A 23,035-nucleotide genomic window follows, 5' to 3' on the forward strand; every position below is an offset into this window, starting at 1 on the left:
GCTGATCTTAGTAAATGTGAAGCACTCTATATAGGCATGTCTAAACCAGAGGAAGAACAATTACATAATGACATGGGCTTAAAGAAACAAATTGAGATGCTCAAATTTTGGGGCATCTTTATTCCTAAAGATTTAAACAAACTTAAAATGTTGAATTACAGTGAGGTTATGTATAAAGTAAGACAAAATTTGAGACAGTGTTCTCAACTTTACTTGTCTTGGTTAGGGAGAATAGCTGCCATTAAAATGACAGCCCTCCCTAAAATAGCTTTTTTATTTCAAACATTACCGATTCAATTACCATAGAAATATCTCCTCAAATGGCAAAAAAAATTAATTCATATATCTTCAAAGGAAAAAAGCCAAGAGTTGCCAGAAGTATCATATATCAAATACTTCACTTCTCAATGTACCATCAGTCAAGCAGCAAGCTATAAGGCCACTCACACAGTGTTAACTATATTGCTAACACAATGTTAACTATACTCCGGGTTCTAAAGGAACAGTTTCACAACTTTATAAATAACTTCTCGATATTGCTAATTATAACATGAGAAGTTTAAAGATAGCCTGGGAGCAAGATCTAGGATATGACATAAATGACAAAAACTGGCCAAAAAAAATTGGTCTGCCCACCCATTGAAATCAGTTTCAGTCCATACTAGAGAGATCTCAATCAGGGTGATTTATAGATGGCATCTCACCCCAGTGAAGCTCTCAAGAAGAAGCAAAAGTAAATCTATGTTATGTTGGAGGGGGTGTGGAGACATTGGTACATATCTTCATCATTGGTGGACTTGCCCGTTCGCTCAAATCTTTTGGGGCAAGATTGAAAATGAAATTAGAATAACAGAATAGTAGGGTTGAAACGGGCCTCTAAGACCATCAAATCCAACACCCTGCTCAATGCAGGAATCCAAATCAAAGCATCCCTGACAGACTGGATCTTGAATGCCTCCAGTGTGGGAGAGCCCACTGCCTCCCTAGGCAATTGGTTCCATTGTCATATTGCTCTAACAGTCAGGAGGTTTTCCTGATGTTCTGCCGGCGGAATCTGGCTTCCTGTAACTTGAGCCCATTATTCCATGTGCTGCACATTGGGATGATCGAGAAGAGATCCTGGCCTTCCCCTCCATGACAGCCTTTCAAGTACTTGAAGAGCGCTATCATATGCCCAGTTCTTTCAGTCTCTCTTCATAGGGCTTTGTTTCCACTCCCTGATCATCTTTGTTGCCCTCCTTTGATCCCTCTCCAGTTTGTCTGCATCCTTCTTAAAGTGTGGTGCCCAGAACTGGACACAGTACTTCAGTAGAATAGTAGGGTTGGAAGGGGCCTACAAGGCCATCAAGTCCAACCCCCTGCTCAATGCAGGAATCCAAGTCAGAGCATCCCTGACAGATGGCTGTCCAGCCTCGTCTTGAAGGCCTCCAGTGTGGGAGAGCCCACCAGCTCCCTAGGTAATTGGTTCCATTGTCGTATTGCTCTAACAGTCAGAAAGTTCTTCCTGATCTTCAGCTGGACTCTGGCTTCCTGTAACATCAGCAGGAATTCTTCCGTTTCCTGCATTCTGGGATGATCAAGAACTAGAAGAGATCCTGCCCTTCTTCTCTGTGACAACCTTTCAAGTATTTGAACAGCGCTATCATAACTCCCCTCAGTCTTCTCTTCTCAAGGCTAAACATGCCCAGTTCTTTCAGTCTCTCTTCATAGGGCTTTGTTTCCACTCCCCGATCATCTTTGTTGCCCTCCTTTGATCCCTCTCCAGTTTGTCTGCATCCTTCTTAAAGTGTGGTGCCCAGAACTGGACACAGTACCCCAAATGAGACCTAACCAGTGCTAAGTAGAGGGGAAGTAGTACTTCACATGATTTGGAAGCTATACTTCTATTAATGCAGCCCAAAATAGCATTTCCCTTTTTTGCAGTGAAATCACATTATTGGCTCATATTCAGTTTGTGAACTACAACAATTCCAAGATCCTTCTCGCTTGTAGTATTGTTGAGCCAAGTATTGCCCATCTTGTAACTGTGCATTTGGTTTCTTTTTCCTAGGTGCAGAACTTGGCATTTATCCCTAGTAAATGTCATTCTGTTGTTTTCTGCCCAGCACTCCAGCCTATCAAGATCACTTTCTGACTTCCAGGGTATTAGCTATCCCTCCCAATTTTGTGTCATCTGCAAATTTGATCAGCATTCCCTGCACCTCCTCCTCCAAGTCATTAATAAAAATGTTGAAGAGCACTGGGCCCAGGACTGAGCCTGCGGTACCCCGCTTGTCACCTCTCCCCAGTTTGAGAAGATCCCATTGATGAGCACTCTTTGAGTCCGATTCTGTAGCCAGCTGTGGATCCACTGGATCGTTGTTTCATGTAGCCCACTTTGAGCTAGTTTGTTCATCAGGATATCCTGGGGCACTTTGTCGAAAGCTCTGCTTAAGTCAAGGTATATTATCTCCACAGTATTCCCACAGTGCACAAGGGAGGTTACCTGATCAAAAAAATGAGATCAGATTCGTCTGGCAGGATTTGTTCTTGACAAATCCATGTTGGCTTCAAGTAATCACTGTATTGTTTTCAAGGTGCTTACAAATGGATTGCTTTATCATCTGCTCCAGAATGTTCCCAGGAATTGATGGCAGACTGACCGGTCTGTAGTTCCCAGGTTCCTCCTTTTTGCCCTTTTTGAAGATAGGGACAACATTAGCCCTCCTCCAGTCATCTGGCACTTCACCCATCCTCCATGATTTCTCAAAGAGAATAGACAGTGGCTCTGAGAGTTCTTCTGCCAATTCCTTTATTACTCTAGGATGCAGTTCATCTGGCCCTGGAGATTTGAACTCATTCTAAGTAATTAAGTATTCCTTGACCATATGCCTATCAATCTCAAGCTGCAATCCTGCCCCTTCAGCCTGTACTTCGCCTTTGCCAGGGGGGTCATAGACCCTCTTTTGGGAAAAGACTAAGCCAAAGTAGGAATTGAGCACTTCTGCCTTTTCTTTGTCATCTCTTATCATTTTGCCATCCTTATTTAATTGGTGAACCACCATTTCTTTCCTCTGTCTTTTACTATGCCCATATCTGAAGAAAGCCTTTTTGTTGCTTTTAGCATCCCTCGCTAACCTCAGCTCATTCTCAGCTTTAGCCTTCCTGACGCCATCCCTGCAATTCTGTGCTACCTGTCTGTACTCTTCCTTTGTACCTTGTCCTTCCTTCCACTTTCTATATGTGTCCTTTTTTGTTTTCAGCTCATCTCTAAGCTTTTTGTGAAGCCACATTGGCTTCTTCTGTTGTCTTCCACCTTTTTTTCTTGTTGGAATTGTTTGTAATTGTGCCTTGAGAATTTCCATTTTTTAAAACTCCCACCCATCTTGGACTCCTTTTCTCATTACAGTCGCTTGCTATGGGACCTTACTTATCATTCTTCTGAGTTTATAAAATCAGCTTTCCTAAAATCCAGAGTACGCATTTGGCTACACTTGGCTTTTGCTTCCTTTAGAACCAAGAACTCAAGTAAAACATGGTCGCTTTCCCCCAGAGTTCCCGTAACTGCTACTTTATCCAATAAGTCATCTCTATTGGTTAGGATCAAGTCAAGGATATCCGATTAATTAACAAAATTACTAATCAATTAGCCTTGACCCAGGTCTCGCCCTTCTTAATCTATATAATGAATTTAATACTAATTATTTGCAAAAAGATTTAATTTCTTTTTTTTTTGCTGGCTGCTAGACAAGTTGTTGCTAAAAACTGGAATTGTGATAGGCGCCCTAATTTGAGTGACTGTTATGGGAAAGTGTGGAACTTGGCATTATTGAAGAAACTGACTCAGCAAGTTAGGTATTCAAGAGATCAATCAGACGTCGACACATTTGAATGCACATGGTCATCATTCATTAATTTCATTGATCAAGAAGGCGATGGATTTTGGCCTGCTCCAATGACATGCGGTGACATATTAACAGGTTGACTCAGCTGTATAAGATCTGGACAGTAAGACTCTTTATCTTCCTGTGGCCCCCCTGCCTTGAGATTTTTTCTTTTTAGAAATGGATTTTTATTCTCTTGGCATAGTTGGTCTATGTGTTTATACACTATGTATTTGCTTGTTTGCTTAACCAGTTGTATATTTGTTGTTTTAAAGACTCGGATAAATTTGTGTCCTCTGTCTATACTAATAAAATGTATGAGGAAAAAACTATCAAATATGCTTCGCCTCCAAAGAGGGACTCAACAAGGTTGCCCGTTATCTGCCCTTTTGTTTGCCATAAGTGTAGAGCCTTTAGCACAGAAGGGAAAATCAGAACATGGAAAGGATGAAAGCTGGAGATCAGCACTCAAAGATCAGCTTGTATGCTGATGATGTGAGGTTATCACTACAAAACCCTAAAGAATTGCTGGCTTCTGTATTACAAATAATAGATCAATACAGCCAACTTTCTGGATGTAAATTAAAGACAGAATTGATGGGAATAACCATTCAAGAACAGGATAGAGAAGACATAGCCCAACAATAGAACTTAAAATGATCAAGTAAACCCATCTGTTACTTGGGTATTTTTTTTATCAACTGATTTGTCGAAATTGAAGGAGACAAATTATTTCACATTTGGGGGGAATATAAAAAGGGATATTAATAGATGGAATAACTTAAAGCTTTCCTGGTTTAGTATTACAAGATTTTATATGTGGGTAATAAGAAACCCATTACAGTTTTAATAGTATTACAAAGACCTAAATCTCAAGGTAGAATATTGTGCCCAAACACCGCAAAATACTACCAAGCAATGAGATTAAAAGAGATAATACGATGAAATACAGTAAACAACACTAACCCTTGGCATATGATAGAACAAAATAGTTATAAAGTTCCCCCCTACCATTTGCCATGGGTGTATAAAGGAAAGTTCAGTCAAAATAGTAATATAATTCTAAATTTAAAAAACCCCTTTATTTTGGTCATAATGCAAGTATTTGTTCAGTCGTTCAGTCGTGTCCGACTCTTCGTGACCCCATGGACGAAAGCACGCCAGGCCTTCCTGTCCTGCGCTTTCTCCCGGAGTGTGCTCAAGTTCATATTCATTGCATCGGTGATGCTATCTAGCCATCTCATCCTCTGCCGTCCCCTTCTCCTTTTGCCTTCAGTCTTTCCCAGCATCAGGGTCTTTTCCAGAGAGTTTTCTCTTCGCATAAGGTGGCCAAAATATTTGAGCTTCAGCTTCAGTATCTGTCCTTCCAATGAGCACTCAGGGTTGATTTCCTTTAGTATGGACTGATTTGACCTCCTTGCAGTCCAGGGGACTCGTAAGAGTCTTCTCCAGCACCACAGTTTGAAAGCATCAATTCTTCGGCGCTCAGCCTTCCCTATAGTCCAGCTCTCACAGCCATACATTACTACTGGGAAAACCATAGCTTTGATTAGACGGCCCTTTGTCGGCAAGGTGATGTCTCTGCTTCTTACTATGCTGTCTAGGTTGGCCATAGCTTTCCTCCCAAGGAGCAAGCGTCTTTTAATTTCATGGCTACAGTCACCGTCTGCGGTGATCTTGGAGCCCAAGAAAGTAAAATCTGTCACTGCTTCCATTTCTTCCCCTTCTGTATGCCAGGAAGTGATGGGGCCAGATGCCATGATCTTAGTTTTTTTAATGTTGAGTTTCAAACCAGCTTTTGCACTCTCCTCTTTCACCCTCAACAGGAGGCTCTTGAGATCCTCTTCACTTTCTGCCATTAGGGTGGTATCGTCTGCATATCGGAGGTTGTTGATAATTCTCCCAGCAATCTTAATTCCGACCTCTGATTCATCCAACCCGGCATTTCTCATGATGGACTCTGCATATAAGTTAAATAAGCAGGGTGACAATATGCAGCCTTGTCGTACTCCTTTCCCAATTTTGAACCAATCATTTGTTCCATGTCTGGTTCTTACTGTTGCTTCTTGACCCTCGTACAGGTTTCTCAGGAGACAGGTAAGGTGGTCTGGTACTCCCATCACTTTAAGAATTTGCCACAGTTTGTTGTGATCCACACAATCAAAGGCTTTAGCGTAGTCAATGAAGCAGAAATAGACATTTTTCTGGAATTCTCTTGCTTTCTCCATGATGCAGTGAATGTTGGTGATTTGATCTCTAGTTCCTCTGCCTCTTCGAAACCCAGCTTGTACTTCCGGTAGTTCTCGGTTCGCATACTGCTGAAGCCTAGCTTGTAGGATTTTGAGCATAACCTTGCTGGCATGTGAAATGAGCGCAATTGTGCGGTAGTTTGAACACTCTTTGGCGTTGCCCTTCTTTGGAATTGGAATGTAAACTGACCTTTTCCAGTCTTGCGGCCATTGTTGAGTGTTCCAAATTTGTTGGCATATTGAATGCAGCACTTTAACAGCATCATCTTTTAGGATTTTAAATAGCTCAGCTGGAATACTGTCATCTCCACTAGCTTTGTTGTTAGTAATGCTTCCTAAGGCCCACTTGACTTCACTTTCTAGGATGTCCGGCTCAAGATCAGTGACCGCACTATCATGGCTATCAGGGACATTCAGATCTTTCCTGTATAGTTCTTCTGTGTATTCTTTCCCCGTCTTCTTAATCTCATCTGCTTCTGTTAGGTCCCTGCCTTCTTTGTCCTTTATCATGCCAGTCTTTGCACAAAACGTTCCCTTGAGATCTCCGATTTTCTTGAAGAGATCTCTAGTCTTTCCCATTCTGTTGTTTTCCTCGATTTCTTTGCATTGTTCATTTAAGAAGGCCTTCTTGTCTCTCCTGGCTATTCTCTGGAACTCTGCATTCAGTTGGATATATCTTCCCCTTTCTCCCTTGCTTTTCGCTTCCCTTCTTTCCTCAGCTACTTGTAAAGCCTCATCAGACAGCACTTGGCTTTCTTGCATTTCTTTTTCTTTGGGATGGATTTCGTTGCTGCCTCCTGAACAATGTTACGGACCTCCGTCCATAGTTCCTCAGGCACTCTGTCTATCAGGTCTAATCCCTGAAATCTATTCCTCACCTCCACTGTGTATTCATCAGGGATATGATTTAGGTCATCCCTGAATGGTTTAGTGGTTTTCCCTACGTTCTTCAATTTAAGCCGAAATTTTGCAACAAGAAGCTCATGATCTGAGCCACAGTCAGCTCCAGGTCTTGTTTTGACTGACTGTATAGAGCTTCTCCATCTTTGGCTGCAAAGGACATAATCAATCTGATTTCGATATTGACCATCTGGTGATGTCCATGTGTAGAGTCGTCTCTTGTGCTGTTGGAAAAGAGTGTTTGCTATGATCAGCGTCTTCTCTTGGCAAAACTCTATTAGCCTTAGTCCTGCTTCATTCTGTACACCAAGGCCATGCTTGCCTGTTATCCCGGTGATTTCTTGACTTCCTACTTTAGCATTCCAATTGCCTATGATGAAGAGGACATCTTTTTTTGGTGTTAGTTCTAGAAGGTGTTTTAGGTCTTCATAGAACCGATCAACCTCAGCTTCTTCGGCATCAGTGGTTGGGGCATAGACTTGAATTACTGTGATGTTGAATGGTTTGCCTTGGATTCGTACTGAGATCATTCTATCGTTTTTAAGATTGTACCCCAGTACTGCTTTTCCCACCCTTTTGTTGCCTATGAGTGCTACTCCATTTCTTCTAAGGGATTCTTGCCCATAATAGTAGATATGATGCTCACCTGAATTAAATTCGCCCATGCCTGTCCATTTTAGTTCGCTGATTCCCAAGATGTTGATGTTCAATCTTGCCATCTCATGTTTGGCCACCTCCAACTTACCTTGATTCATTGATCTGACATTCCAGGTTCCTAAACAATATTGTTCTTTACAGCATCGGATTTTCTTTTCACCACCAGACACATCCACAGCTGACTGTCCTTTCGGCTTTGGCCCAGCCGCTTCACTCTTTCTGGCGCTACTTGGAAATACCCTCTGCTCTTCCCCAGTAGTATATTGGACACCTTCCAACCTGAGGGGCTCATCTTCCGGCGTCATCTCTTTTAGCCTTGTGTTACGTTCCATGGGGTTTTCTTGGCAAGAATACTGGAGTGGGTTGCCATTTCCTTCTCCAGTGGACCACATTTTGTCAGAACTCTCTGCCATGACCTGTCCGTCTTGGGTGGCCCTGCACGGCATAGCTTATGGCTTCACTGAGTTACACAAGCCCCTTCGCCACAACAAGGCAGTGATCCATGAAGGGGAATGCAAGTATGGGACACAGTAAAATAAAAAAATATTTAAGTCCAGGTATTTTCCCCTTAACCTCCTTCATATATAACAAAATATTTTCAGATGCTGGTAATGAGTCATTGTGGGTAAAATATGGTATTGCATCTTATAAAGACATGCTAAGAGAAAGACAATGTGTGAGTTGGGCTGAATTAAGAACAAGAATGCAACCAGATCCGCCCCAATGGTTCCAGTATTGGCAAATTAAGATCTACATAAATACTCAGTCTGGGACAGGTATTCTAAGAATGCAGTTGTTTAAATTTGAAAAACTAATTGGGGAGAGCAAAAGTCTTAAAGGTTTATTGACAAGAATATACTGTATACTTTACTGTTAGATCAAGATTTAAATAAGGCAGAATTCTTTAAAACCTGTTGGAAGTCAATGACTGCAGCAAGAATTAGTGAAGAAGAATGGAGAATAGTTTTCACGACCAACTCAATCTGTGTCAATTCTAACACCTCACAGATTAAATAAAATGTATAGAAAGGATAATTGTGTGTGCTGGAAATGCAGGATGCCCTTTCCTGACTATGTGCACGTGTGGTGGGTGTGTCCACAAATCCAAGATATTTGGAAACAAGTTAAGAGGGGAGTTAACAGGATGACAGGATATAACATCCCTCAACTCTAAAGCAATGTTATTAGAGCTTTTTCAATTTGACATCCCCAAAATTCATCAGCCAATGATATCTATTTCGTTAGCAGCAGCAAAAATGACTATAGCTAAGAAATGGAAAGATGCAAAACCAATCACATGTAAAGAATGGCTTATTAAAGTTTGCCAAATTGCACAATTATTGAAAATCAGTGAGGTAGTTAAACTGAGAGATGGTAGACAAAAAGAATGGAAACCTTTTGTGGAATTTTGAAAAAAATAATCATGGCATAGAAATTAATATATATTCTTGTTTTGCTACTTTTTAAATCATTGGCATTGGAAGGTATGTAAAACTTGATCTCATGTATTATTTAATCTATTAATGTATTTGATATTTAATTCATTCTTAGACATTTATACGTGGTGTTATGAGCTATTTAATCTATTTGATACTCAAATCATTCTTAGATGTCTATATGTGGTGTTATGCCGGGTGTTTTTCTTGAGGAAGTAATTTAATTGAATGTGTATATTGACTGTGTTGTATAATTATATGTTGTATATTGTTTTATGTATTAATAAAAGAATTAAACATAATAAAACAACAGCAACATAGACAAAGTACTAAAAGGCACCAGCTCAAGCAGCATAAAACTATCAACAGATTAAAACACCTAAAATACCTTCAAAGCCCAGGAAAATAGAAAGTTCTTTGCCTGGTACCAAAAAGACAATAACCAACTTGAGGCAGTTCTCACAATAAAATAAGAAATGGCGTTCCCCAAGGATCTGTACTGGGACAGATGCTTCTTAGCTTGTTGGTAAATGACCTGGAGTTAGGTAAACAGTGAAGTGGCAAAGTTTGTGTAAGACTCCAAATGATTTAGGGTGGTGAAAACCTAACAGGACTGTGAAGAGCTCCAAAAGGTTCTCTCTGTATTGGGTAAATGGGCAATAAAATAGCAAATGTGGTTCAAGTGTAAAATGATTTGCATCAGGGGGGAAATTCCTAACTTCACGTGTCAGGTGGTGGTGACTAACCAGTAAAACAGATCTTAGAGTCGGGGTGGATAGCTCAGTGAAAATGTTGAACCAGTATACAGCAGCAGTGAAAAAAGCAAAATCTATGGTAGGGATTATTAGGAAAGCTATTAAAAATAAAAATGCCATTACTGTCATGCCATATGTATGGTGCAGCCACGCTTGGAATACTGTGCACTGTTCTTGTGGCCCTATCTCAAAAAGGCTATTGTAGGGCTGGAAACGCTGCAGAAGTGGTAGTAGGGATGGACAAAAGTCCCTTACCTGATCCCGAAGCTTGCTTCGCGGTGGGGGGGAGGCACTCCGTCCCTCCCCCTGAAATTCTGGCCGGGGGGGAGGCGCCCCGTCCCTCCCCACTGAAATTCTGGCCGGGGAGGAGGCGCCCCATCCCTTTCGCCGCGAAACCTCATCTCCTGCCGGGATGCAAATGGCGGCGGCCATAGCCGCTGCCGTTTGCGTCCCTGCAGTCAGCCGTGATAGGCTACGTAAATGTTTACGTAGCCTATCACGGCTGACTTCAAAAAAAATTTTTTAAAGCGCGTACGCAAATGGCGGCGCCCATGGGCGCCGCCATTTGCATTCCTTATTTTGGCACGTGTAGTCAACGTAAACATTTACGTAGACTACACGTGCCAAAATAAGGAACGCAAATGGCAGCGCCCATGGGCACCACCATTTGCGTACGCGCTTTTTTTTTTCCCAAAGTCAGCCGTGATAGGCTACGTAAACATTTACGTAGCCTATCACGTTTGTTTGTTTGCTTGTTTGTTTTTTTACTTGGAAATGGCTGTGGCGGCAGCCGGTCAGAAGACCATCCACCGCCGCCGCCGAACCACCGCCGGAGCTGCCGCCTCCAGGGACATTCGAGCAAGGTAAGTCCCATCCCGGGGGGGGGGGCGGGGGGGCAGACCGTTTCTCCACCAATTTCGGGGGCCCGAATGCGCTGGCATTCGGCCTCCCCAAGGTTCGTGGAGAAATTCTCTGACATCCCTAGTGGGTAGTCAAAAAGATCACAGTGTTGAGATACTTTCTGTATAAAGAAAGACTACAAGGATTGGACTTCTTTGTTTAGAAAGAGTACAAATAAGTAGGGATGCTGGAGAAATTCGAGATGTATTAAAATGAGCTCAGATATCTAAGAATCCGACCTGCGGAATCTGCTGCACAGCGACCCCCTCAGGCCCTGCGGAGTCCGTGGACTTTCGGATGACCTTTTTACTTTCCCGAAGTTTACACATATAAATCCGTAGAAAAATAAGCAAGTTTCTGCTGAGGAAACGTAGAATGGAATAGGGGACAATACACTAAATGTTACTTACTGGGTTAATTATGTAAATACTTACGTAAATACTTATGTAAATATTTACATAATTATTTCCGTATTTTTCCTGATGACGAAAAAAAATGTGAGCGGATGACGGAACGAAAGGCACCTGACAATCTGCAAAACACAGATGGAGCGGATTTTATGCAGTCCATACATCCCTACAAATAAAGGAGGACATGATAGAGGTTCATGGTGCAGAGAAGGTGGAGAAAGGATCTTTCTCCCTCTCTCGTAATATCACAACTCAGGGTCAACCAATGAAACTCAAGGTCAGACTTGACATGATGTTAAATATGTCTTTGCTGATAATTATCAAGATCACTGCAGGCAGGGAGGGGAAATTTAATAATGCTGTGCCAAATATTTTGGCCCACGCCTTTAATCGATTTTGGGGGGCATAGGGATGATCTTTGGATCAAAGATCGGAATGATCTTTGGAGGCCATTTTCAGAATGATGTTTGGAATGATGTTTGGGAAATTCTGGGAACTTTTGAGGCAGGGGGTTACCTTACAGCTAAGGCAGCCAAGGATAAGGGTCTTCTCTTCTTTTTAAGTGTCTTCTATTTACTGCCGCCCGGCAGCTTCCTCTCCTTTTTTCCCCCAACAGATGCCTAATGCGAACAATGCTACATCATGCCATAGCATCATGCATGGGGAACTGTATGGGAAAAGATGGCTACCCCCATCGGAAAGTGGGGGTGGGGGGGTAAATTATGCTTTGTCACCTCCTCTGTAGAGTAATTCCTGCATTGGGCAGGGGGTTGGACTCCTGCATTGAGGATTCCTGCATTGAGCAGGGGGTTGGACTTGATGGCCTTGTAGGCCCCTTCCAACCCTACTATTCAATGATTCTAATTATCGCCCCCTTGAAAATTGTCAAAATATTTGCACTCCCCTGACCCTAAGTGTAGAAGATACCTCCTCACTTTTGCCATGGGAGGTGCTTTAGGTCCAGCTTTAGAATTTAACACTTTCCTTCCCTGCTATGGTCCTGAAGAAAATTGCTCCTCTGAAGTTGCTACATTTGCAATGGAAGGAAATTCCCCATTGGTGCTGCTGTGAACAGTCACTGCGACAAATGGTACCATATAACTGGGGCAGATCTGTGTAGGTGCAGCCTTGTGTTACCTTTGCTGTTCTTTGCGTCAGAGAGGATTTCTTTTTAAAATGCAAACACAAAATCTCTTCTCTAATCCAGTGGTATCCATAATGATAGATATTGTAAACAAATATTGGAAGAAAATAAAATGTGTACCTTTACCTAATGGCACATACAGAGTATTCCCTTCTTTACTCACCCTCCCCCAATTGCTGCAGCTCTAGCTTATGCTTCCTCTTACCGCACCTCTCTGCAGGTCTTCACAGGGATATTTACAGCTGAGATGGTGCTGAAACTGATTGCTCTAGACCCCTATGAGTACTTCCAGCAGGGATGGAATATCTTTGACAGCATCATTGTCACCCTAAGCTTGGTTGAGCTTGGTCTTGCCAATGTCCAGGGTCTGTCCGTGCTACGTTCCTTCCGTCTGGTAGGTAACTTTGTTCTGTCAGCCCCCATGCAAAGGGCCCCTGCAGCCGCTGTGTTCAGCACCTATACGTCAGGGACAGATCAAGGTTCCCCCACCCTTGCACACACACACTAGACAGGCTGGGGTAAGGCTGTTCCCACCCATGCAAATAGGAAAGACGCTCTAAAGCCCCCTTAAAAACTGCAGCGAATTTGGGGACATGCTCTGTTTGGGTAGAAAACTGGCTAGTGCCAGAGGCAGACACAGAGCCTGCAGGGTGCTGATGGCTACCCCTTCGTTTGTGCCGAGCTGAGCATTCTGCTTTTAGGCAGAGCCATCCCTGCTAGGACCCTGGTGGTGACAGAAAACATGTGCCACAGTGACAATTAGGCCAGGCATATTTTCACATTGCTGCGCAAATTTGTTCTCCGAAGACCCTCATCTGCATGTTGTTCCGAGAAGAGCAAGTTTCTAACCCCTAGGGCCAGGATGCAGGAGCTCCGGCCACAGGTGTAATTCGGCCTGCAGAGGCTCTGTGTCCAGCCCACAGCACCTCCTTGGGTTCCTCCTGGGGATGGGGCCTGGCCACAAGCCCTGCCCCCCCGGGGGAACCACCCCGCCCCCAGAGGGATTCTTCCCTGGGGGAATCCCTGCTGGTGTATCAGCTCTGAGATCAAAGGGTGGAGGGGGACTCGGCCAGCGCTGGGAGGAGTGGCACTCTTCCACGGTGGGCCTCTTGCCACACCACATGGGGACTGACTTGGCTGGGCCGGGGCTGTGAGGAGCCACCTCTCCCTTTCATCTTCATGGAGCAGGACAGGGAGCTTGTGCCTCTCGCAGCACAGCGGAAGAGGCGATGCTGTCTGTGGGCATGGCAGCCAACCTTCCACATTCGCTGGCATCATCTGGCCTGTGGAGGGCCACCAAATTGAGCTGTGCTTTTGCAGGCATGAGAGCTATATGACCTGAGGAGTTCTCTAAAGACCAGCAAAGGGGTGGTCTCTGCTTGGTGAGGTTCAAGGTTAGGCAGAAAAGCCCAAGAGAGATACAAGGCTGCAGCTGGGACACCCTGGGTCTGAAGTGTAGGCAGAGGCATGCTGTTCCAGGGCATTGGGAGCAGCCCACAGAGGCCTGTATTCTCATGGTGAACAGCAGAGAGTTGCACAGTCTAACCAGGATCCCTCTGTCTTTCCCAGATGAGAGTTTTCAAGCTTGCTAAATCCTGGCCAACCCTCAACATGCTCATCAAGATCATCGGCAACTCCGTGGGAGCTCTGGGCAACCTGACTCTGGTGCTGGCCATCATCGTTTTCATCTTTGCAGTGGTGGGCATGCAGCTGTTTGGGAAGAGCTACACAGAATGTGTCTGTAAAATTTCCACCACCTGTGAGCTGCCGCGTTGGCACATGCACGACTTCTTCCACGCCTTCCTCATTGTTTTCCGCATCCTCTGTGGGGAGTGGATCGAGACCATGTGGGACTGCATGGAAGTGGCTGGACAGACCTTGTGCCTTATTGTCTTCATGATGGTCATGGTCATTGGGAACCTAGTGGTGAGTAACAAGGGGATAATACTGATGGAGAAGCAGAAAGGGTTTCCTGGCCCTGGGTCCCGTGAAGTCTGGTTGGCTCCTGTGGTTTCAGATCAAAAGTGTCCACTTGGCAGGCACCCAGTGCCAGCGAAGCAGGGGTTAAAGCCACTCCACTTCTCCGCATCATGGTCCTGCCATCTCACTGGTACTAGAAGAATGGGGCTGTATGTCACTCTGCTCTTTTCTTAGCTTTATGTCATCCCGGCATTTCAGCCACACTCCTGTCCTATAATCCTGTTTTGTTTTTTTAATCCATATGTGCAAGGAGCTCAGTCCTGCTACTGGAAACAGATTCTGGGGCTGAGCCCTGATTAATCCTGGGGCTGAGCCCTGACAAATTAAACCCTCTTTATTTGCCTCTCCCTCCCCTCGGCATCCAGCTTCCTGGCCCAGCAAGCACATGAACGTGGGTTTCCCACCTATGGAGCACTCAGTCGTGCTGTTCGGTAATTTTTAGTCTCTGGACTTAATTGTCTTGCAGAAGGAGCCCTCTTTGGATAGTATTGTGTATTATTGTACTTCCTTCAAAATTTGGTAAGATGCCCCTGCTATGTTTGGGGGGCCTCCTGCTCCATCGGCTAAGGGGGGTCTGGACTTTGCCTCAGAGTCGTGCCCTGACAGCACCAGTGAAGCCACCAGCCACTACTCTGCACTGCCTTCTGGCCTCATATGTTTCACTCCTATGTCATTTTCTCCTCCACACTTCAGTCATGCATATTTAGTTTTATTCTAAGGCTGTAACTATACATCAGATGAGGCTCAGCTCTCACCCTGTTTGCAAGGAGAGCCAGTGTGGTGTAGTAGTGGGAGCGTTGTGCTGGGACTTGGGAGACCCAGGTTCTAGGCCCCACTCAGCCATGAAGCTCACCAGGTGACTTTGGGCCAGTCCTTGACTCTCAGCCTAACCTACCTCACAGGGTTGTTGTAAGGATAAAATGGAGGAAGACTATGTGTGCCGCCTTGGGTTCCTTGGAGGAAAACGCAGGATATAAATATAACAAACAAATGGCATGCAATGCACCAAAATGCATGACATGTCGTCGTTGTTCTTCATGTTTCTCTACCCGCCCTCCATGGGCTTTTCTACGTGAGGCTGCCAATATGTTGCATCTACTTTCGGTTTCATCACAGAATTGATATCCAAGCACTACATGAACAGTGTTTCCTTTCCTGCTTTTCCACTACATAGCCTCTAGGTGGTACTGTGGTATAGTATAATAGTGCAAATACGCAAGTTTAAAAGCATTTTCTTTCACTTTTACAAATAATACTGCATTTTCCCTGCTCTAAAAAATCTTGCCAGAAGTGCTCTTTAGCCACAAAAGCAAAACTGGAGGCACAATGTCATCTAAAGAACCTGTAAATATCTGTGAGTAGGGAATGATGAGGACATGATAAATGCCACATGTAGAAAATATCCACATCATTGCCTGCTGTTTCTGGGGACAGAGAATTGTGAAACATGATGTTGTTATGCCATGTGTGATCTGATACGTCACTCATTATGGGACAGAAGGAAACATTGGACTTTATATTCAGGGGCAGCCACACATCAGTTGCATACTAAATGCCCCCCCCATTCACGCAAGGAGGGGTCGATGTCCACCAACTTCCCAGTCCATCTGCATACCATCTCCTGCACTATTCTCATGGTTCCCCAGTTCCCTGAAGGGGGCTGCAGGGGGAAGAGGGAGGCAGAAAAGCCCTGTTCTTTGACTGTGAACTCTGTTCTGTTTACTGAAGGAAACCTAGGAGCCAAGCCATCCTATACCCCAGGGGTATTCCATCTTTTTGGGACCATGAGCCTATTTGGCAATTTGAGAAACTGTCCTCAAATTGCCACCACAAAATGGCTGCCATGCAAAGTGTGGCTAGACACAAAGGACACGCAACCTGCCCAAGAGACTGAATACAAGGCAGAAGTGGGGTCTGAGCCCCAACACACTTAACAATTCCTTTGAATCCTCTCACTCACACAACATATCCCCCCATCCATCCTCCATTTACACACAAGCACCCCATGTATCATTCAGTCAGTCATGCATATGTACATACATACATACGTACATACTGTACATGAATACACACACATCCCTCCCTTCTCCTGAATGCAAGCAAATGCACAAAAAATGCAGTCCCTCTTTTTCAGGTTCAGGATCCCTCCAAAATCCCCTCTAAACCCTTTCTGTCTCCCTCCCTCTTTCTCACACACATGCAGTGTCCATCCATTCAGACATACAAGCACATAACCCTCTCCCCAATCCCCACGTTGCTCCCAGGCCCACATGTGGCCCAGAGACATTAATGGGAAACGAATGTGGCAGTGGCTGGAGGCCCTCGGCTTCGAAGCGATCCCAGCTGCCAGTAAGAAAATGATCTGATCTCCACATGATATGATCTCCACAGCCCGTCGTGGCTTATTTAAGCTATGGTGAGTTGTAGCCTGCGCCAGGTTGCCAATTCATGCCCCTACCACAGCTTCTCATGTTGTCTGAACCTGGTGAGGGTAGCTTGTTGGGGTGGCTAACAAAACCACCCCAACAACCCACCCTCGCCAGGTTCAGATGACACGACAACCTGCACCCAGCGAGAGTAATGAGGGAAATGAGCCAGCTCACGACTAGCACGTGTGGGGTTAACAAGCCATAGTTGCTTGCTAACCACCCTCATGTTGTATGAACTGGGCCAACATGTTTATAAAAATTAAGAAGTTGGAGGGGCAGTTGGGTTGGCAGGTGACAAGAAGTGTCCAGGAGCACACTGGAGCCGGCAGGCACCACTTTGCCCCCCCTCCCCCCACTAACAGCAAAGCCATTCTCTGAGTGTGGCTTCATGTCACCAAATGAAACTCTCCATGCACAAGAGGAAGATATCAGCAGGCCCCCTAATTAGAGAACCGCCATGCCAAATCAGCTCGATGAGAAGGGAGCATGCTCAGTGGGCACACACTGCTGACTGGCTAATGGTGGTGGGCAAACAGAAAACTTGACGGAGGACAGAGAATGGAGTGGGATATCCTGGAAAAGGGCATGGCTGGTACCTGGCTAGAATCCTGAACAGGAGATCTCCACATTGCAGCATCTTTTTGCAGGCCCCACATTTTCTCTGTAATGTGCAGTTCTGGCCTCAGGCTGGAAGTTGTACTTGACTCAGTACATAAATCCACAACCGGAGTTTGTTTGACCCATCCTTGACTAATCTTTATCAGTCTCTTTGTAATGTGTCAAACAACCCTTAAGAAGAGAGTGCTAAGCATGAGTGAAGGATACTTAAAGTAAACTCTACAAACTGTAGGCTTGTATGCTCAACCAGCTGCAATCTTTAACATGTGGGTAAGAGAAACATGTGTTTGAAAATACATATATGGGTATACTCATTGAAGAACGCTGCCATTCATGTGATATGTAGAGAGACCCTGAAAAGTAAAGAGAACATATCCCACTACTTCCACTACTTTTCTGTCTCAGAGAGGGGCATGTTGAATCTTGCCCACATTACCAGGGATTTACGAAATAGGGGAGGACGAATCATTCAGATCACCTGAAGGCTGTTAGTGGAGGAAGGTGCTTGAGGCAGCCTGGAATTCCTTGTAATTCCAATTACATTGACCTTGGATGGTGAAATTCATGATACTTCCCTAGTAGAACCACTTGCTTTGCCACCTCGTCCACACAGGTCAGAACATTATGACAGATACTGGGACAGAGACCATGATTCAGTGAACTCAGTTTTCTCCGTGGTTTCAACGTGGAAGAGTCATGCATCTAGACCATACGAGCAGGCTCAGTGCTGATCGTGCTATCCAGCCTCAGATTGGGGCAGACACTCAGACTAGGACATCCCATACAGGAGATTTCAAGACTGAGCTGGGGACCATCTCCATTCTTACGGTCACCATTACTATTACTGGCATGCAGACTCCTACGATCAGGAAGCCTGTAGGTACTGCCGTCAGCCTTCCGCTTCAATGTCAAGGCTGCCTGATGATGAGGGCACATTTCTCATTCCTCATCCAGGAACCACCTGGGACTTCCAACCACTGCTGGCTACTCAGACGCTGCCATTGGCCTCGAAACAGCAGGTGTCAACTTTGCTCCCACCCTATCCACGTCTAACTTCCCAGTCCCCTCCTACAGTGATGTTGCTTCTACAGCTGTTGGGCCCTTCAGCCCAAGAAGAGGCTTCTTGCCCTCCACCGGCCCATCGCGTGACTGAAGCCCCTTCAGCTCTATCTGTCCTTTCCCTCCCTACAGGGGAGAGGGACCAGTAATGTAAAACAGGAATACTCCCAGGTGAATCCCTGCTCTCCAATACCGAGGGCTGTCAATCAGACTGCACTTCTCAATTGTCTTGCCATCCTTCTCTTTCTTCTCCAGATGCAACGGTGGGGTCTGATGAAGCCATTTCACTGTCAGAAGATCTGTCAATTTTCAGAGCAAGTTCTGAGGATGGCTCAGTCTCTGGGGCTGGCAACACAGCAGGCGGCATCTACAGTTCAGGACCCTGTTTTCAAAGTGGTCAACACCAAGGTTTCTCGGCCAGTGGCAATCGCTCTTCTCCCTGCCTTGTAGGACATGGTCAAAGAGTCATGGAAGGCCCCCTCTACTATGCCTCACCGCAGCAGCATCAACAGCCCTCAGTACTGAGGAAACAATATTCCTCTTCAAAGTTCTGCAGTTTTTGCGACAAGGGTGACGGGCAACAAATGTTGCCTTTGACTTATTCCCCTCTCTTTCTTTGTCCCACGCTTGATCACCCATCTTTGGCACTCTTCTATCTTCTTTCCTTCCTGCCTGGATCAACATCATGTCAGACTCCTGGGTCTTCTCCATCATCCAGAGGGGCTATTGAATTGGATGCCCTCCTTCTGCTCTGAGCTGTGTGAGTAACAGCTCCATTGCCAGTTCTCCACCAAGAGGTACAGGCACTCCTCCAGAAGGGCGCCATTCAACCAGTTCCATGTTGTCACTTATGTGACAGTTTCTATTCAAGGTGCTTCATGGTACCAGAGAAGGATGGAGGGCTTTGTCCAATCCTGGACTTGTGAGACGTGAACATGTACATCACATCCAGGAAGTTCCACATGGTCTCTTTATCGTCCATTCTTCCACTACTCTCCTGGGGTGATTGGTTCACCTCAGTCGACCTGAAGGATGCTTACCTCCACATCGCAATAGCAAAGCCACATCAACGTTACCTCTGATTCATGAACAGAGGTAGACGACTGGCGGTGAGCAGCTAAGGATGGACGAAAGTCCCTTAGCTGGTCCCGCAGCTTGCTTCGCGGTGGGGGGGAGGCGCTTCGGTTCTCCCCCCGAAGTTCAGGCCGGCAGGGGAGGCGCCCCATCTCACCCGGCCGAAATTCAGGCCGGGGAGAAGTGCCCCGTCTCCCCGGCTGCGAAATAAAAAAGTAAATGTAAAAAAACAACAACACACACACGTGATAGGCTACGTAACGATTTACGTAGCCTATCATGGCTAGATTTCCAAAGTCAGCCGTGATAGGCTACGTAAATCGTTACGTAGCCTATCACGGGTGACTTTGGGGGGGGGGGAGCGTACGCAAATGGCGGCGCCCATGGGCCGCCGCCGCCATTACAAAGTAAATGTAAAAAAAAAAACCCCACACACGTGATAGGCTATGTAATGATTTACATAGCCTATCACGGCTAGATTTCCAAAGTCAGCCGTGATAGGCTACGTAAATCGTTACGTAGCCTATCACGGGTGACTTTGGGGGGGGGGGGAAAGCGCATACGCAAAGTACCCATGGGCGCCACCATTTGTGTTCGCGCTTCCCCCCCCCCAAAGTCACCTGTGATAGGCTACATAACGATTTACGTAGCCTATCACGGCTGACTTTGGAAATCTAGCCGTGATAGGCTACGTAAATCGTTACGTAGCCTATCACGTGTGTGTGTGGGGGGTTACATTTACTTTGTAATGGCGGTGGCGGCGGCAGCCAGTTGGAAGACCGGCCCCCGCCCCCGCCGAACCGCTGCCGAACCGCCGCCGGGACCTGCCGCCAAGAGGGACATTCGCAGGAGGTAAGTCCCATCCCGGGGGGGGGCGGGGGGGCAGAGAATTTCACCGCTAATTTCGGAGGTTCTCCCGAGATTCGTGGAGAAATTCTCCGCCATCCCTATGAGCAGCATCAAACAGGTGTCAGCTTCTTTGGTCAATAGAGGTGACTTGCAGTCTCCTTGAGGACTTGGGCCTCTATGTCAGTTGGGAGAAGTCGCACCTGTTTGATGGGGAGCCCTCTGCTCGGGACTCACAGTGCCCAGTTGGTGCTTGGTGGTCCCCAAATGAAGCCACAGAACATAAGAACTTATTGGAGTTATGGGCAGTCGACAAGACACTCAGGGCATTTGAGCTGGACCTGGTGGGCAAACTGGTTCAGATTACCTCAGACAACACCACTGTCATTGTATACCTGAACAAATAGGGAGGTACAGGTCCCTTCCCTTGCTTGACCTGACTTTCCAGATCTTTGAGTCGTGCGTGTCCCATCGGATCGAACTGGTGGCAATCCATGTAGCTGGTATGGATATGTGCTGGCTGACAGGCTCAGGACAGGATGGTCCTAGCCACCCTTTTTTGCTGCTGTGGGCGAGGTTGATCTTTTTGCCTGCAAGGACAATACAGTTTGTCCAGTGTTCTGCAAACTTGTGATCCAGGTTGGAGGGACAACGCTTTTGTGTTCCAGTAGATGCAGACTCTTTTTTACATCTTTCCCCCAGTCCCACTAATCACAAAGGTCCTGGGAAAGACTGGGACAGATGGCACACAGTGCATCTTGATCACTCTGTGGTGGCCTTACCAGCCATGGTTTGATCCACTTCTCTGGATGGCATGGGGAGAGTACATTCAAATGTCATCGGTACCGCACCTTCTCATTAGGGAGCAGGGCTGGATTTGTCACCCAGACTTGTTGTCATTCCACTTGACAGTGTGGAAGATCCAATGATTGATGCCGAGGGCATTCCTACTTCAATCCAGAGGATCCTCTATGCAGCTCGTAAGCTTTCAACGGAGCATTCCTATGCTAGGAAATGGGCTCCTTTTTCTTCTTTCACCCACACCCAGGGGTTTGATCCTTACATGTGCTTGTTGCACTAGATTCTGCTGTTCTTCAACAGAGGTTTAAAGCTTTTGTCTTTATGAGGCTACCTTTCTGCAGTCTCCACCTTCCACTCCCCTCTTGACAGTATTTCAGTCTTTTTGCAACCAACAGCAAAGAGATTCCTTCTGGGGATCAGAAATCTTGTGCCTCCAATCCATGCCATGGTACTGAGCTGGAGTCTTCTTGAAGGCATTGTCATCCAAGCCTTTCGAACCCCTGGTAACTGCAGTTTTGCGACTCTGGTCTTGAAAGATGGCCATTCTTGTGGCTGTTACTTCGGCACAATGTGCCAGTGAGTTCTGCGCCCATGGTCACGGTAGTCTTGCAACCTGATCCTGCTTTTTTCCCCAAGGTGGTTTCTCATTTCCACTTGAATGAAGATGTTTTCTTGCCAGCTTTTTCCCTTTGCCTTCTGCTCCTCTGGAATTGACCCCTACACGCTCTCGATGTGTGCCAAGCATTGGTGTTCTATATGTCAAGTAGTGAGCAATTTAGATGGTCACTCCACCTCTTTGTCTGCTATGGCAGCAAGTGCAAGGGACCTCTCTCATTGCAGCACCTCGTTTCATGGATTGTCAAGACAATCGAGCTAGCGAATGAGCTGACTAGACTTGAACTGTCTGACCCAGTCTGAGCTCACTCTACTCATGCGGTAGTGCCACTGGTCACATTCGACAGTGGAGTCGCCATCCCTGACCTGTGCCATGCTGCAATCTGTTCGAAGCCTTCCACCTTCATTTGACCCTACGGGCTAGATGTTCGTGCTAGAGCTGACAACTTTGGTGGTACAGTCCTGTCTTCTGTTCTACAGTAGGACACTGACCCACCTCTGGTAAGCTAGCTTGCTACTTGTCCATATATCTGATGCACAGAGACCACGAAGGAGAAAGACAAGTTGCTATCTGTAACTGTAGTTCTTCAAGTGGTCATCCGTGCATTCACACAACCCACCCGCTGTCCCCTCTTCAGTGTCATACTCAAGTTCGATGTTGGGTAACAACGATGTTTCTTCTCAGTTCCAAAGTTACAATGACGGTCTCAAGGAACTGAAGGAATAAACAGGAACCCACTAGGGACATGTGCACTGGGATGGTGGGGGAAGGGTTCCTGCCAAAAATCCTGAGCTAAAGAAGTTTCCCATATTGAGGCTTGGTGCAGGCACAGAGCCCATACGTGTGATGCACAGATGACCACTCAAAGAACTAAAGACACAGGTAGCAACCTGTCCTTTTCCCCCAAGGGAGAAAAAGTAGCTTGGAGAGCTTCATGTTTAATGAAGAAGCTGTGAGAGGGGAAAGGGTTAAAATAACTCCTTTCTCCCTCCCTTCTTCCCTGGGGCTCCTCCATGGCTGCTAAAAAAACTGTTACATAAGCCTGAGGGGCCCATTGAGGCTAGAGGGCACTTTGCCCAGGCCCCTGAAAGCTGGAGCTGACCTTGGCTGTATACTATAGTGTCTCTTTAAACCCATAGATTACAAGACAACCCCCAAAACACTATTTCAGAAAACATTCAGGCTCAAACTTTGGCAGATTTCCTGGGGGCAGTGGCTTCATGAACGTTTATTGAGAACAGGGGGAAGGTGATATGGAGAGATCTGGGGAGGACCTGATATGTGGACTTTTCAGGTAA

General features: G+C 45.8%; 1 protein-coding gene across 3 annotated transcripts in view; it reads left to right on the forward strand.

Annotated features, from left to right (window-relative positions):
- Positions 1-23,035, forward strand: part of SCN4A (sodium voltage-gated channel alpha subunit 4) — a 151,378-nt gene that overhangs the window by 81,068 nt on the left and 47,275 nt on the right. For all 3 annotated transcript variants that reach the window (XM_084860021.1, XM_084860019.1, XM_084860020.1), the window contains exons 13-14: positions 12,535-12,708; positions 13,884-14,240. In XM_084860021.1, the coding sequence (XP_084716147.1) occupies positions 12,535-12,708; positions 13,884-14,240 (531 nt within the window). The remainder of the gene's footprint in view (positions 1-12,534; positions 12,709-13,883; positions 14,241-23,035) is intronic.

The sequence above is a fragment of the Heloderma suspectum genome, chromosome 5, assembly GCF_057233095.1.
Source record: "Heloderma suspectum isolate Gila_16-S chromosome 5, 16-S_ref, whole genome shotgun sequence".
NCBI classification, from domain to species: Eukaryota; Metazoa; Chordata; class Lepidosauria; order Squamata; family Helodermatidae; genus Heloderma; species Heloderma suspectum.